This window comes from Vicugna pacos, chromosome 9 (assembly GCF_048564905.1).
Source record: "Vicugna pacos chromosome 9, VicPac4, whole genome shotgun sequence".
Classification (NCBI taxonomy): domain Eukaryota; kingdom Metazoa; phylum Chordata; class Mammalia; order Artiodactyla; family Camelidae; genus Vicugna; species Vicugna pacos.
Window position 1 is genome coordinate 11,193,258 of NC_132995.1, and position 17,586 is coordinate 11,210,843.

Below are 17,586 nucleotides of genomic sequence, written 5' to 3' on the forward strand. Positions count from 1 at the left end.
TAGGACATGCTAATGCAATCCCTGTGTCCAATGCTGATACCAATCTCAGCGTCTACCCACTAATCAGCTTGACCTCCACTTGGCCCCCAGGATGGGCTGGGCCAGTCAATGGAAGAAGAGGGAAGGAGGGTTCAAAATCCCAGCTCCCTCACTTAATACCTATGTGACCCCCAGCAAGTGGCTTTATAGCACCTCGGTTTTCTCAACTGCAAAATGAAGCTGATAATGAACCAGTCCCACTGTTATAAGGATTCAATAAGATCATGCAGCCATACCCTTAATTGTCACAGTTAGTGCTTGCCAAGGGTAACCGTCATCATTAAGGAAGCGTGTCGGTGAAGGGAGGATAGCAGGAAGGACTCCTCTTTTCTCTGCTCCCACTTTTCAGCATCCCAGGGCCCTTCTCTCTTCCTGATGCTGGAGTTCCCTCTGCCTGTCAACAGCAGCCCTGACAAAGCATGAATCACCCCTAAAGGGGATTTCACACACCCTCAAATACAATGTTCTCTTCCCAAATACTCCCTTTCCACTGGGGGGAAACCCAGTCCCAGGAAGGAGAAATGAGAGCAGAGCAGGAGAGACAGAGGTCCCACATGCCCACTCTGTTTCCAGTCCCCAGGATACCCATATATGTAATGGGAAACATCAGTCATATTAATCATAATAATAACAATAATACTGGAAATGATACAATCAACCCTAGCGGGCTTCCCTAAGGATCAGGGTAGGGACCCAATGGAGCCCTCTGTGAATTCTGACCCTTGTGACAATTGGGATTTTCTGGGGATCATATTTGTGGTCATTACTATTTCCTAAGCCCCAGCCAGTGCCTCTGCCAACTGAGACCATGAGTTACTCTCCTCCAGTTCTGTGGAAAGTTCTACTGAAATGTAGCTCTGGTTTTCAACCAGAGACAGGCAGTTCTGTGACACCCATCCTGACCTCGCTTTGAGGCTCCAGTAAGGATTCTGGGCATTAAGAGGCAGCCCCGCGTCTAAAATTAAAGCAAGTCAACACCTGGCATCAGGTGCTGACTCCATGATCCAGCTGGACCCTCCTCCCATGAACCCTGATCCACAGCCCGGGATTCTTCCTCACCTCAAGACCCTCAAATCCATTCCCTGGAATTTCCCCTCGCCCCAAGACCCTTAAACATATCCACCCCTTCTCACCAAAAGACCCCCAAATCCACAGCTGTACATCTTGTCTCATTCCAATATCCTTTCTTTTTCTTTTTTCTTTTGGTTTTATTTTCATTCCAATATCCTGAAATCCAGATCTTTGAATTCTTCTTTCCCAAGACTCCCAAATCTACAATTATGGGGTCCCTTCTCACTCTGAGACCCCAAATCCAAAGCCTTGGGGCTCCCCCATGCAAATATTCCAAAATCTTCAGTTCTACTGCCCCCCAAAGTCCACAGCCCAGGGGGATGGCCCTTCCTGACCACAAATTCCGTCTTGAGGTTCACATTCTGTTAATCTCCTCCTTCCTTGCTGGCTGTGTCCCAAGCTAGGTGGGGAGCCTAGTGGAGGGTGTAGTTGGGAGGTGACGTGAGACAATTACATAATAAGGATCAAAGTCTGCCCTTCTCTCCTGGTAGTATAAAAGCAAACAATCCCAGACATCACCATCTGACTGTCAGTCTCAGTGCCACCATGCTGGCCTCGGGGCTGCTGCTTGTGGCTTTGCTGGCCTGCCTGACCATAATGGTTTTAATGTCCGTCTGGCATCAGAGGAAGCTCAGGGGGAAGTTGCCTCCTGGACCTACCCCACTGCCTTTCATTGGGAACTACCTGCAGCTGAACACAGAGCAGATGTACAACTCTTTCATGAAGGTGTCATGAGGCCAGAAGATGGGTGGAACGAGATGAGAGTGGGGACCTGCCCAGTTTAGCTGGGGCTTTGTGGCAGGGTACTGATAATGTTGGACCAGAGTCTTTGAAGACACAACATTGAGGTCCTAGCCGGGAAAACTAGATCTCAGGATGTCCAGCACCCTGACTGTCAGAACCTCTGGAGAAACGCATCGTAGTATGTGAGGTCTGGGTACGGGGCCAGTTCAGAGTAGCGGCTGCTCCCTCTAACTACCTCTGTCCACCTCCATCAGATCAGGGAGCGCTACGGCCCTGTGTTCACGGTCCACCTGGGGTCCCGGCGGATTGTGGTGCTGTGTGGATACAAGGCTGTGAAGGAGGCACTGGTGGATCAGGCTGAGGAATTCAGTGGGCGAGGGGAGCAGGCCACCTTCAACTGGCTCTTCAAAGGCTATGGTGAGGGGCACCTTGGGGCAGGGCAGGGGGATGTGGTCAGGCGGACTTGATGGCTTCAGTGTTCCCAGTCTTCTCCAGACTCACCTTCCCTTGGTATTCTCTGTCCCCGTTGCACCATCGTTGCCTTTGTCTCTAACTTGTCTTAGAGTTTCAGCATCTCTACTTCTCCCTGCCTCTCTCACTAGATGTCTCTTCTTTCTCTGTATCTCTTAGAAGCCCTGGGAATTTCTGATTCAGAGCCCTGGTCCTCTAGTTCCACGTGCCTTTCTGGTTCTCTTCTCCTTTTCAGCTTCTGTGCTTCCCCATGTTTCTCTCTCCCTCTCCCTCTCCCTTTCTTCTTCTGCTTCAAAATCCCCATGCCTCCATCTCCAGGGAACAGTATCTCCTCCTCCCAGACCCTCTCTGTTTCTGTCTCTATTTTTCTCTTTTCTCCAGTTCAATTTTAGAATCCTTCACAATTTTTATATCTAGTCCCCAAATCTCCACATTTCTCACCCCCCCCCCCCTTTCCTTCCTGTCTCTTTCTCTTCCTGTGAGTGTCTCTGTATCTCTCTTTTTCTCGGTGTCTGTCTTGCCTCTCTCCTGATATTTCCTTCTCCTGATTCACTCTTTCTGTATTTCTGACTTTGAGTTGTATCTCTCTCTCTCTTTCTCTCTTTCTTTATCTCTCTCTCTCTCTCTCTCTCCTCTCCCCTGCCCACCTTTCTCCCACCCACTCTCTCCGCCCACCTATCCTCTACCTCTCGGGGATCGCGTGGGGCTGGTCTGGGCTTCTCCGACCCTCTCTGGCCTCCCCCGACTCCGCTCCCTCCGCAGGCGTGGCGTTTAGCAACGGGGAGATCGCCAAGCAGCTCCGGCGCTTCTCCATCACCACGCTGCGGGACTTCGGGGTGGGCAAGCGCGGCATCGAGGAGCGCATCCAGGAGGAGGCGGACTTCCTCATCGAGGCCCTCCGGGGCACGCGCGGTGAGTGCGGGCCCCCGGGCTGTGCGAGAAGGAGGAGGAAAACACCAGGCGCCTATACGCGCGTTCTGGCCCGGGAAGGGGGCTAGGACTGGGGGAAGGCGTCCGGGCTCCCAGCTCCGGTGTCTGGTGCTGGAAGTTCGGCTCATCACTTATGGGCCCTCCTCAGATTCTCTGACTGGCATCAGACCGCCGAGTTGACTCTCCCCCATATGCCCGTCTCTCCCCAACCCCACCCCATCCCCCAGGCGCCTTCATCGATCCCACCTTCTTCCTAAGTCGATCCGTCTGCAATGTCATCAGCTCCGTTGTCTTCGGGGACCGTTTTGACTATGAGAACAAAGAGTTCCTGTCACTGCTGCGTATGATGCTGGGAGTCTTCCAGTTCACAGCCACGTCTACCGGGCAGGTAACTCGTCCCAGCCTGGCCCTACCACGCCCGTACCACAACCTGCCAAGTGCTCTCCTGCACGGGGACAGGTGCTCCAAACTCCCATCCTCCTCCAGACAGGGTGCCCTCGAAACCAGCCCCCCTCCCAACTCTTGGACAACTGAACAGTTGCTCCAGAACCCAGGACAGGTGCCCAGTACTCAGTTTCCAAGGACACCTGGATATCTCAAAAGATGCTCCCCCCACCAAAAAAAAAAAAAAATAGAAGGAGATGGAGAAGGAGAAAGCAGAGCCTACAGGCAAAACACATGCCCTGCACGCAGCTTTCTCACGGGGCAGATGTTCTCACCCCTCATTACCTTAATATCTAACAGCTTCTCTCAGTTAAGATACTCCATCTTTCCACCTGAATTTCTTAACCCCTGGACAAGTGACCACCTCAGCCCCTTCCTGACTACCTGAACACCTGGTGCTGCAAAATTCAGCCCACCAAAATCATTTGCTATCTACACAGGTGTCCCAAACTAGCCCACTAGAATATCTAGACAAGTGTCCCCTACCCAGCTCACTTAAATATCTGAACATTTAGACAGTGGTCCTTAGGCAAGACCCCTAAATACCTAAGTAGATTGTTCCACAAACACCCAAATAATTGTCACTCAAACACCTACAGAAGTACCCTCTCAGCCCGTGTGAATATCTGAATACCTGAACAGGTATCTCCCCACTTTAACGCCTGCACACTAGCCCCACTTGAATACCTCAACACCTGTATAGACTGCCTCAATCCAGATCCTCTAAATATCTTAACAGTTGTCTCCAACTAAGACCACCTGAATACCCAAACACCTAGACAAGTGACCGCTCATACCAGTCCCATCTGAATAGCTGGGTCTCCCAACCCAACCTCACCTGAATATATGAACACTCAGATGTGTGCTCCAGGCTAGCATCACCTGAACACCTGAGACCTGCATATGTGTCCCAATCCATCTCACCTTAATTCTTGGACAGGAGCCCTCACATTTAACTCACACAAACACTTAGATCTCTATTCCCATCCAGCCCCATCGAAATACCTCAACATCTGGACAGGTGCCTTTCACCCAGTGTCTTCCTGAGACGGGTCCCACACCCCCACTGGGTCCTGCCCTCTGACAGCTAGCTGTCCTTCCCTTCCCTTGCCTTCTCTCTCCACCCTCAGCTCTATGAGATGTTCTACTCAGTGATGAAACACCTGCCAGGGCCACAGCAACAGGCCTTTAAGGAGCTGAAGGGGCTGGAGGACTTCATAGTCAAGAAAGTGGAGCAGAACCAACGCACGCTGGATCCCAACTCCCCACGGAACTTCATCGACTCCTTCCTCATCCGCATGAAGGAGGTACACCCCAACAGCCAGGACGGAGCGGTCCAAAGCCAGGCAGAGGGAAATCAGGCTGGGAGGGGGGCAGAACAGAGGTACATTCAAATCATCCCCTACCCTAATAATCCCCACAATCCCAATTATAATTAGCCATCACTGTTCCAAATACTGAGCCCTTGCCCACAAGCAGGACTTGTGAGTGCAAACCGTAATGGCAAGCATTTCTGTAACACTACCGTGCACCAAGCACTATTGTAAGGGCTTTATGGTATTCACCTACTTAGCACCCACAACAGCTCTTGGGAGTAGGCTTTATTATGACCCCAATTTTACAGATGAAGAAACTGAGGCCCAGAGAGAGAGAGAATAGGATGTTGCGTAAAATTCTGCATCTGTGTCTCAGAAAAATCTGCCTCTCTTTAACTCTGTCTGATTCGTTCTAACATGCCATCTCTGTTCCTATTTCTCACTCACTGTCTGTTTCTATCCCACTTTTTATTAAAGTGACAATGAAGCTGATAATTAAAGGACAGATAGTAGACTGGCAAAGATTGTGAGAAGGGCATTTGGGGCAAACCTGCAGTCTGGGCAAAGGCTCGGAGACCTTGACAGAGCCTGGCAGAACTAGGGTCCCTCTTTCCACCTTTGGTCTGGATCTAAAAGAGGCAGGTCCAAAGGGAAAACCCCTAGAAGGGCACTGAGAGCACCGGGGTGGTGAGCTCAGCCTGAAGCCCTCTCTCCATGCAGGAGAAGAAGAACCCCAACACGGCATTCTACATGAGGAACCTGGTGATGACCTCACTGAGTCTCTTCTTTGCGGGCACCGAGACGGTCAGCACCACCCTGCGTTACGGCTTCTTGATGCTCATGAAGCACCCAGATGTGGAGGGTAAGGCTGGAGGGGGCAGGGAAGTGGGGACCACAGACCCACAAAAGTCCTCTGAGCCTGCTGCAATGGTCCCACCTCTCCTGGGTCCTTGCACCCTCAGACACGCCTTGCTACTCAGAGACTAGGTGATACTTGGCTGATAGGCACCAGTTGACTTTCAGTAGCTGTTAAAATATTGAAAATATCTGAACTGATTGGTATATAGCTCCTGTGCCGAGCCCACCACCACCTGCTCCTCCAGACCATCCCCCAAGACTCCTCCCTTGCACCTCCCCAATGATTCTGGAAGGACCAGGTGAACAGGACCCTGCACCAACAGTGCATAGAGCTGACATCTGGTTGGAACGGTCTATGCCTATGTCCACATGGACATCGTGCATGTCATACATCCAGTTGTACGTATTTGTACTATCATCCCTGCTCTGAGACACCTAGAACCTAAACACATGCCCCCTTTTCCCCCAGCCAAAATCCAGGAGGAGATTGACCGCGTAATTGGCAAGAACCGTCAGCCCAAGTTTGAGGACCGAGCCAAGATGCCCTATACGGAGGCAGTGATCCACGAGATCCAGCGATTTGGAGACATGATTCCCCTGAGCTTGGCCCGCAGAGTCACCAAGGATACCAAGTTCAGGGACTTCCTCCTCCCCAAGGTGCTGCCCTACTCAGCCTAAAGGGTTCTCCAACCCACTCCCTGTGACCCAGCACACCATTCCCCTTAGAAGCTTCCCAGGCCCTGTCCCACTCTCTGTCAAAGACTTTCCCAACCACTATGTCCCTTCAGACATGAACTGCATGTCCCCCAAACCTTTTGAGCCCCAGGAGACACAGAACCCGTGTTCCTCAAACTTCCCTTCTCAGGGGACCTAAACCCATGTCTGCCAAACTTCCTGTCTCAGGGACATGAATCTCATGCCCCACCAAAGTGCCTCTGTCAGAGCACCCCAACTCCTGTGCCTCCCTTTTCTCTTCCCCTAGAACACCTGAATTCCCCCTCCACTCACCAGGTGTTTTCAGCACACCCAACCCCCACTCCACTTTCTCAGAGTTCTCTCCCTTCTCCCAACCAGGGCACCGAAGTGTTCCCTATTCTGGGCTCCGTGCTGAAAGACCCCACGTTCTTCTCCAACCCCCAAGATTTCAACCCCCAGCACTTCCTGGATGAGAAGGGGCAGTTTAAGAAGAATGATGCTTTTATGCCCTTCTGCATCGGTAAGAGATCACTCCAAGCCATCACTCACACCAGCAGGGGCCTCCTTCATCGCTCAGGTGTAGCCTAGTATCTTTGTCCAACTTGGAGGTCCCTCTTACCATCTACTCTGGAGCCAACTAGCTGCAACCACCATAACTAGTAAGAAGCTGGGCCCAGGCAAAAGAAAAGTGATGATCGCACCCATTTCAGAGATGGGGGGAACCTCAGGATTTTGTCAGAGATTTGTCCAAGGTTACTTAAATTCTTCAGATTCCTAGGAAGGCCATGACAGCAGAGTAGCCGTATTTGAGTGTGTATTTGGAGGGAGGGGGCAGCTAATGGTCCCACTGCTACAGCCTGGTGTGGCTCAGCCCTATCCTATGTTCCAGGGAGACACGCTCAGAGAGGGTTAGAGACTTCTCTGATAGTCTCTCAGGCCTCGATATTCCAGCCCCTCCTCCCTGGGAGAATGCAGCTGGGATTCGGTAGTGGGGCGAGGCAGCAGCGAGAGTAGGCCTCATTCCCGCCCCTCCCATCTTGTCCCTACAGGAAAGCGGTACTGTTTCGGAGAAGGCCTGGCTAGAATGGAGCTCTTCCTCTTCCTCACCGCCATCTTGCAGAACTTCCGCTTCAAGTTCCCGCAGCCGCCCCAGGACATCGATGTGTCCCCCAAACACGTGGGCTTTGCCACCATCCCACGAAACTACACCATGAGTTTCCTGCCCCGCTGAGCCTGGGCTGTGCCTGGACAGGGCTGGTGGGAGGAGCAAATAGGAGGGGTGGGGCTATGGAGGGCGGGGCTAGGGAGGGTTAGGGAGGGCGGGGCTGTGGGAGGGACTGGGGCGGGGCTAAATATAGGTGATGAGGACTGTAGGGGAAGGGAAGGAGCAAGGTGGATGGAAGAGGAAGAAGCAGAACAGGCTCTGTCTGTTCACCTTGCTAGAGACAGAGCCCTCAGAGGTGGGATGAGAGAGACCTTATACTATACTTTGAAGAAGAATAAAGTATTATTTATTGAGCCAATACTCTGTGTCAGCTCTATGCTAAAAGCGTCATACGTTCATCTCCCTTAATGCTCACGAACCTATGTGACGGGGAACAGTGGTCACACTCATTTTACAGGTGACAAAGATGAGGCTCAGAAAGTGTTTTAAGTCTCTATCTGAGGTCCCACAGAACACAAGTAAATACTCAGCATGTACGTGAACCTAGATTTGTGCAGGGATGGCTGTACTTAGCCCACAGTACTTTGGGTCGATTCCTAAAAGGCACCCCTTCCTCCAGTGGAAAAAAAAAACTGATGATATTACACAACCTGAACAGCTCTGTCCAGGGCACTGTTGCAGAGCCCTGATAGGCAGCCAACCTGGTTTCACTAACTTCTCTATACACTTGCCCACACCTTACCCACACGGGCACACTTTGAATGCCAGGGCATATTTTGTGCCCACCAACAGATAAGGCCACTGTGTCCAATCAGAGTCAGACCCAGGGACAGGAGATGGCATCTTAATGAAACGGGTGGGGGAGAGAAACACTTTCTGGGAATGCTGAGAGAAGTTTGGTCACAGCACAGCCGTGTGTGTGTGTGTGTGTGTGTGTGTGCGCGCCCGCAAGCATGCAAGTATATGATTGCATAATCTCATGAGTATATATACATGAACTCGTATTTCCTATGAGTTTCGGAAGGTGAGGATCTCTCTGACGGATCTGGGATCTGCGGTAAGATCCAGCTGAGAGTCTCCGAATCACCTGCTGACTCTCAAATAAGTTAGTGGAGGTTCCCTTCACAGTGGTATCCTTCAGCATTGCCCAGTCTGAACATTCATACACATCAGCTTTAGATCTTTGTGTTAGATCTAGATTTAGATCCACAAAATTTGCCACACTTGGAGGGCCAGTGATTGAGATCAAGTGAGATCAGGTGGTCCTTTGAACTCAACAAGTTTCATAACAGGCTATGATGCTCAAGTTTCTGAATTGCCATTATCTGCGTTTGGTAACTTGGGATCCATGAATTGGCTGCTTTCAGCTTATTGGAGGGGAACAAGGATCCATGAGGTCACACTCTTTATTATTACAAACACACTATTTAACAATCCAGTGTCAGAATTAAACCTTATCCATCTATGTGCATGTCCCTTGAAGAGGCTTCTAGAAACCTCAACTAGGGGAATCTTAGAATTGTGGTCTAACTAAATGGCCGAATCTTGGAACTGCAGAGTCCACAATTCATAATCTTGGAATCTCAGATTCCTAGAGCTTTATACTCAGAGTATTTGAATTTACTGATGGTTGGAACTCTTGATGCTCAGACTTTTAGCATCAGAGATTCTCCCTGCATGCATCCTTGAGAACGGCATTCCCAGTCCCTCTGGTGGCAAGCATCAGTTTTCCAAGCTGAAAGTTCCTTCTGATAAAGGAAGGGAGGGGCTGGAGCTAACTGGGTTCTGCCAATGAGGCACATCTCCAGGGGCAGATAGAGTGGCTAGTCGGTCTTTGCCCAGGAAGGAAGAGAGAGAAGAGAGAACAAGTATTAATCTCCAGAATCCTCAAATTTACACCTGAAAGGGGGAGAGTCCACCAAGGCATTACCAAAGGTGTCAAGAGAAGTCACACTCTAGCCACCAATACCTCGATCACAGCTGTCCATATAGGACACTCTCAGCTTTGTTGCTCTGTAAGGGCTAATCACTCAACCCAGCAAAGAGATGGTGCTGGGGCAGAGGTGGGAACAAGAGCCCTGGATTCTGGCCCAGGCTCTGCTGCAAACTCCTTGGGCGTTCTTGAGCCTCTCTCTGGCCTCACTTTCTCATCTGCCCTCTTCCTCACAGGAATTATTTGAAGATTGAAACATAACCTAGTTTCTAATTTGGTGTAGTTTTCTTGATATATCTGGTGCTTGGGATTTACATTGTTTTTAGTTTTTATCAGTTCTGGACTATTTTATTCATTCTTTTTTTCATTTAACTTTTCTGTCTCCTTTCCTTTATTTTGAGGCTTCTAATTGCACAGATATTAGGCTATTTGAAGTTGTATCACAGTTTGCTGATGCTGTTTTTGCCCTGTGTTGATTTTTATGGTTTCAATAACTATATCTTTGAGTTTCCTAATCTTTTTTTCTGCAGTGTCTAATCAGGTGTAAATCCCTTTTATTATAGCCTTTATTTCAGACATTGTATTTTTCAGCTGTTGAAGTTCAGTTTGGTCACTTTTCTATCTTCCATGTCTCTCCTTAACATGCCTAGGGATTCGTTTATCTTCTTGAAATCATGGAATATAGTTATGGTGACTGTTTCAATGTTCTTGTCTACTACATCTATCATTTGAGTCATTTCTGAGTCATTTTAGATTGATTGACTTTTCTCAACATTATGGGTCATAGGTAGCTCTCTTAAGATGATCCCCAATGGTCCCCACTTTCTGGTTTTTATGACTTTGTGTACTCCCTCCCCACATTGTATCAAGGATGATCTGTGTGATCAATAGAATAAGAGAAAAATCCTGGTATGTCATTTTAGAGATTGTTATAAAAGGCACTTTCAATTCCATCTCAGGTCTCTCTCTCTCTTTCTCTCTCTCTCTCTCACACACACACACACACACATACACACGCACACCACTCACTCTACAAAATGCCACCTGCCACATTGTGAGCAGCTCTATGGAGAAGCCCATGTGCAATGGAACTGAAGGCTACTGCTAGCAGCCAGACGATTGGGGTTGAAGCAGATCCTCCAGTCTCAGTCAAGCTTTCAGATGACTTGAAGCCCTGGCCAACCTCTTGACTGTAACTTCATGGAAGACTCTGATCCTGAACTACACAGTGAATGTTGCTACATTTCTGACTCTTAGGAACTGTGAGATAAATATTATTAAACTCTTTAGTAGTTTTTGGTGTGATAACTACTTCAGTCATATCTTCCTGTCTCCTTAAATGTTTGGTAATTTTTGATTCAATGTCAGGCATTGTTGGGTGGTGGATATATTTATGTTTCTACAAGTAGTCTTAAGCCCTAATATGGGACATGGTTAAATTATTTACTTTATTTTACTTTTATTGAAGTATAGTCAGTTTACAATGTTGTGTCAATTTCTGGTGTACAGCATAATGTTTTAGTCATACATGTACATACATGTATTCCTTTTCATATTCCTTTTCATTATAGGTTACTACAAGATACTGAATATAGTTCTCTGTGCCATATGATAGAAACTTGTTGTTTATCTCTTTTATATATAGTAGCTAGCATCTGCAAATCTCAAACTCCCAATTTGCGATATGGTTAAATTACATGGAAACCATTTTTCCTTTTGAGGCTTGCTTTAGGCTTTGTTAGAAGGAATTAGAGTATCTTGTAATCTAGGGATAATTGCTAACAGCTACTGAAGCAATACCTTTCAGAGTATGCTACTTAATGTCCCATACTATAATGTTTTCCACCTGGATGGAGGAAACATGAACTCTCTCCAGCCTGAGTGAGCTATGAGGATTATTCCTTCTGCTTCTTTCACGTGGTTCCTGGCTTCAGCACATAAACATGTGCTGAGCAGTCTCAGCTGGACCTCTGAAGATGTTTGGAGGTCTCAGTTTTTGCAGCTCTCTTCTCACCAGGAGACTTCGCTAATAAATATAGACACCTTGGCCTTCCTGAACTCTCAGCTCTGCTTCCTCAACTCAGACCAACTCTTGGGCTGCCTTTGGGCTCCCAATATTTCATATATTTTGTTCATTTTTAAGTCATTTCACATGGAGGTAAAATCCCATTTTTGCTACTTGACCAAAACAGAAATTCAATAAACATTATTTAAATGAGTGCTTAATGCTTTCCTTGTATTAGCTCCCAACATAGTGTGGATGAGCACACATTTTGACTTGGTTTTGAATCCTATCCCCACCACTTCCTGACTGTGTGATCTTGGGGTAGTAACTTAACCTCCTGGGCCTCCGTGTCCTCCATTGGTTATTGTGGTTATTGGTTATTATTATCCTATGTGGTTATTGTGAGGATGAAATGATTTAACATGTGTAAATTGTTTGGCACAGTGACATACAGCAAGCACTCAGGTAAAAACAGGTGTTGTTGTGAAGACAATATCTTAGAAGTGTACTACACTGGTTGAGTGTGAACTCTAGTGCCAGCTCAACTTGGGCTTGGATCCTGATCTCTTCATCAAGTGACATTATGATTTCAGTTATTTGGTTATTTGATCTCTTTGTGCTCCAGTTTCCTTATTTGCAAAACTGATGATTGTGAGGCTTATGTGAACTGATGTGTGACAAAGTGGTTAGCATAGGACTCGACACATGGCAAGTATTCAAAAGTATCCTCATCATCATCTCATTCACAGTTACATATACTAGACTCCAAATACCATACTGACAGATAAGAGGACCAGATGACAAATGCTATTGCATCGAGCATATCTTGCCATCACACATCAAGGGCACGTGGCATCACAAACTAGGGTACCTACCTGCAACAGTCCAGGATAAGCTATTCACATAAGTCTAAGTGAATGAAGTCTCCAGACATGGTGCACTGCATAACCTGCATTCTCAAGCAAAGTAGCTCTGAAAGAAAAAATAAAATATCCAAGAACCAGGACCAGGGCTGCCCTTCAGCTTTCCTTAGTTCTACCATCAGGAAGCTGACTTCTTCCACGATTTGCTCCATGAGGCTGTTTCCCCATCCTAACATTATTTGGGACCTATTTACCAAAGTTTCTTCAGACTTTCTGCCTGTTGCCATTGGAAAAAGTAGTGCCTAGGGAAAAGCCTGGGGGAGCTAGCGCAGTTGGCATCCGTTTCTGGAAACCACTGCCCTGTGAGTCTCCCTTTTCTGACACCTGCTTGGAGAAACACAGAACGTAAACATCCTTTACACTAGGAAGCCTTCCCTGACCTCCAAGCCAGACCAGGCTTCTTCTCTGGGCTCCCACAGTTTCCAGGGTTTTCCCATCACAACCTGAGTTCAGCATGTCACTGCCTGGTGACAGAGCTATCCCCCCCCCCCCACTAGACTGGGAGCTGAGAGAGCAAGGTCCAATTATCTTTGAAGGCTGGTCTCAAAGTACATTATCTCATTGAATCTTCAGTCTTGGAATAGCAAACAGAGGATCGAAATGGGAAGGATACCTGCCAAGAGTACACAGCTAGTAGTAAGTGGCAGACTTCAGGCTGTTTTCTTTGTGCTATGTATGGAATACTCGGATGGTGGCTATTTTTAACAATACATTATGTATGTTCTCAGATGTTTTACTGTCCCAATTTAATAAGGTGAACTATCTCCCTTCTTCCTCTCCTCTTTCAATATATGTGGACAGTTGTAGTCATAAGCTCAAGCCAGAAGGAATAAATGAAGGTGGGGAAGTGACCTTGACATTAGTAGAAAGGTTTTTGCCCCCAGATATCTCTGATGCAAGTAAGACATTTGTAACCCATCCAGAGGCATGGGCTCCTCTTAAGATTCTGCAGGATTGAGAAAGCAAGACTAAGAGGCAGGTCCCCAGATCACTCACAATGTCAGGCACCTCTCTTTTTTCAGTCTCATATTAAACTTCAATATAATATATTGAATAAAAGGCCTATGCTGTAAAAGTTTGAAAACCACAGTAACAGTTGATTTCTCAAATCCAACTAGGACTAGCTGTTGAATTGTCAGTAAGGGTGAGAGTTAGGGTTTGAGATGGATATGGATGGCATTTACTTACAGTGGAGTTGATAAGGGCACTGTTTGGTTTAGTAATGTGGTTGGCAAAGGATTGAAGCAATGTGATTAAGTTAGATCAAGCATGAGATTCGTGGGTTGCATGGTAGTTGGTGATCAGAATGCTGCTGGGTCAGCAAGGGTAGTAATATAACAGGGCTGGGTGGAGGAATTAAAACCTAATCAGCCAAAGCCCACCAGGGACAAAGTGTAGTGTGACAAAATCAGGTTAACTGACTTCACATGTAGAGGAAAGAGACCACAGAGGAACCATTACAGAGGAATTACTGATCACATCCCTCAGAGGAACATGAGCCTGTCATCACTTGGGATGGGAGAAGTGCCCTGTGTAAGATCGGGATTCCTGCTGAAGAATCCTGAGGGGAGTCTCAGGTAAGTGGGGATAAATTCTGGATTAATTGGTCTTTCTAAAGAGGGATTAGGAGGAGTGGGGATTAACTAGGGATTGGGTGCCGCCATGAGGTGTGGGTGATTTAACAACATCTATTGCCGGTATTTCCAGCAATAGATGGTTTCTTTAAAAGAAAAAAGTAGTTTAGGGGGGGGTCATTGGTTAAAAAAAATCAGTAGGCATTCAAAAGAGGGAGTCCTTATGGTATTTTAGAACTACTGCACAACGCTGGGAGAAACAATGCTTCTTACTAACTTAGTGGCTGGCTTTCTCTGTGTCTGTCATTCTAGGCTAATTAATGAAAGGTCTGGATTTTCTTCTTGAGTCCATGCTGATTTCACTCTTCCCATTTGGCTTGTATGTTTCGAGTGAGAATGAGGTTGGGGATAGGTTTGGTACATTGGCATTAAGGTTGAATTTGGGTTTGGGTTCAGTTTGGATGTGGAGATTGGATGTGGGTTTCCAGGATTTAGATGGAAAATAGGTATTGGAGACTGGCCAAATTGGGCAGTATTGGGGGTAAAAGATAGAGGCAGGGGTTAGGAGGGAATATATGTTCATTTTGATCAATTGGATTAGGATGGGATTGATGAGGGAAATTTACAATGAGGATTGGGTTGAGGTTTAGGTGGACAGTCAAGACTGGTTCTGGATCATTTGACTTGTCAACTGAGATGGAAGGTGGGTAAAAGGTTGATATTAAAGTAAAGACTGGGCTAAGATTGGGGTTGAGCTTGAAATGGAAATGAGGAACAAAGGTGCAATTTAAACTAGCGATGGCGTATGGAAATGGTGAAAGCTGGACAACTTCACCCCAGGTCCTGGACTGTGCAGTTTCCATGCCATCTGATGTCACTAGCAGGGTCAAGGACCCTTAGGGACACCAAGAATGGGAGAACTCTCCCTCTTTCATGCTACAACAATGGAGAAAGTCTTTTCTGGGATGGAGGAGAGGAGAAGCAAGCTTACCATTTCTGTTGTTGACCTGCAAAATAAGGGGAAGTCACTCAGTCACTGAAGTTCTTATCATGGTCCATCCACCCGAGCCTCCTTCACAGCTTGGCGCCTGCTGAGAACCACTACCCACCTGAATCCCAGGTACAAGGTGTACACAGGGCCATACTCCTTACTGAGCTGTAGGTAGGAAAATAGAGGTTACATTTGGCTTCCTCATTCCCCTCTCCACAAGCGGAGGAACCAGTGCCTCCCTAAGGGGTGTCAGCGTGCGTGGGGTTGTTTGCTGGCAGGCTTGATGTGTAGAAGCTTCCTTCTGCTATTTCCCTTCACCTTTTCATGCCGTTCTGTAAGTGCGTGTGTGTGTTATTCCAAATTTCCCTCTTTTATAAGGACATCGGTCATGTGGAACTAGGGGCCGACTCTTCTCCAGTTTGACCTCATCTTAACTAATTACAACTCTAATGGCTCTATTTCCAAATAGGGTCACATTCTGAGGCACTGGAGGTTAACATTTCAGCATATAAGCTTTGGGGGAACACAATTTAATCCCTAACACTAGGTATCCCCTGCCTAATTGCTCCTGGGAGATCGCTCATAATTGTCCCATCCTTTCCAGGATCCACCTTTACCTGACCTCACTCCACGTATCCCTCGGTTGAGTCCCCCATGCCTGTACTCCATAGACCCCCCTCTGACTGTGCTCAGATAGTTCTGTGGTCCACGCTTAGTCCCTCCTTCTAACCGTCTTTCAGTCACACCTCAGGGACTGTGGTTGCTTGCATCTGCCAGTTTTCTTCCTTCTTAGCTTATATTTTCCCCCCAAATTCTTCTGGTGTCCGTTTCTCTCTCCAGCACATCCCATTCAGCCACCACATCTAGATAACTAGTGGTGTGTTTTCTTCTTCGCATATCTGCATGGATACATGTGACAACCCCACTCTAGATGGGGGCTCTGCTTCTCCAGGCTTTTCTGACTCACCTTATTTCAAATACCCTGTTTCTCTGGCCCAACTCCCCTCTTGCCCCCATCAGGTCCCCATGCTGCTCTTTCCTCAAGTTCAGCTGCTCAGATCAATGATCCCAGAGATGAGTAAATGAACCACATGCTGGATGACATCATAACCGTTTGACAAAATGTCCAAGGGCAGCAATTACGAAATCCCACAGCTCCCAGGAGAAAGCTCTGGAGGAGTGTAGGTATTTGGGTTTTTTCCAGGGCGCTCTTTCCACCTAGTAATAGAGGGGAAATTTCAAGTGGTAAGTAGGATAGACTGTAGACTCCCAAAAGGATTTAGTGAATAAAAGGACTTTACCTACTACATTCTGCAGGGATACAGGTACTTGTGGGTGTGGCTTAATTTGGGGTTGCAAGTTCCTGGAAGGGAATTCTCCTTCCTTCTCCTCCTTGCCAAGGTAGGATTTGGTGTTCTAGGAGCCAGCCTGGTCCTTGGGTCAATTGAAGTTCTGCTTTCTTCCCTATCTTTGCTCCTCTGCGTTGCTAATCACTAAGTTGGAAGACAGGCTCAGGACTGGCATGCAATCCAGCCTCCTCAACTAGGGGAGTTGACCGCAAGCAGAGCTGGGCTGCCTTGTGATGCATTGTTGAGGTCCATCGGGCCTCTGTTATGGATTTAGTTTATCCAGGTTGAAAGTTCCACAAATTAATTGTCATTTAGGGACAGGACTAGGGGCTGGGACCTTCTTACTGTGGCTAAGGATTTGGCCTGGATTTATTTGTGTGTGTTGACCTGAAGAGACTACCAGATATTTCTCCATCAGGGATGGGTTTATTTGGGATCAGCAGAGAATTGCAATCGGGATCTGCAACCATAGCGAGCTATGTGCAAGTCCCCAAATGGCAAAGGAAGGAGCATGCTTTGATGGACAGAAAAAGGAATTTGGGAGGACAAAAGGAAGCAAAGAGTCCGTGGCTTTTCATTGGCTGAGCCCTTGCCAGGAGAGACAAGTAGTCTTCCTTCTTGTTTGGTTCCGCTTTCATTGCAGGGTGTGAGAGCTCCCCTTCTGTGGTCTTCCAACTCCATTTAATTGTGGTTTCTGTGTATTAATTTTCTTTGTTTACATTTCCTTCTTTTGATCAAGATCTTCCTCTGAAAGCATCATTGATCAAGTGTCAGGTTTTCTACAGAAACAGACTCACAGACATAGAGAACAAACTTATGGTTACCAGGGGTTAAAGGAAGTGGGAAGGGATACATTGGGAATTTGAAAATTGCACCTCTTGGGGAGTGATGGAAATGTTAGCTGTCCTGATTGCGGTGGTGGTTTCATGGGTGTATACATCGCTCAAGATTCATCAAAGTGTACACCTGAATTATGTGTAGTTTACTGTACAGGAACCACACCACAATAAAGGTGCTAAAAAAGAAAAAGAAAAAGAAAAGCTGTCACAGTAATGCGAGAAAAAAAAAAGAGTCAGG

General features: G+C 47.2%; 1 protein-coding gene across 1 annotated transcript; it reads left to right on the forward strand.

Annotated features, from left to right (window-relative positions):
• The first annotated feature begins 1,532 nt into the window (after positions 1–1,532).
• Positions 1,533–7,863, forward strand: LOC102541022 (cytochrome P450 2A13). The gene is made up of 9 exons (XM_006214996.4): positions 1,533–1,836; positions 2,109–2,271; positions 3,088–3,237; positions 3,483–3,643; positions 4,830–5,006; positions 5,736–5,877; positions 6,343–6,530; positions 6,948–7,089; positions 7,619–7,863. The coding sequence occupies exons 1-9, from the start codon at positions 1,657–1,659 to the stop codon at positions 7,798–7,800; spliced, it is 1,485 nt and encodes a 494-aa protein (XP_006215058.1). The 5' UTR covers positions 1,533–1,656; the 3' UTR covers positions 7,801–7,863.
• The last annotated feature ends 9,723 nt before the right edge of the window (positions 7,864–17,586 follow it).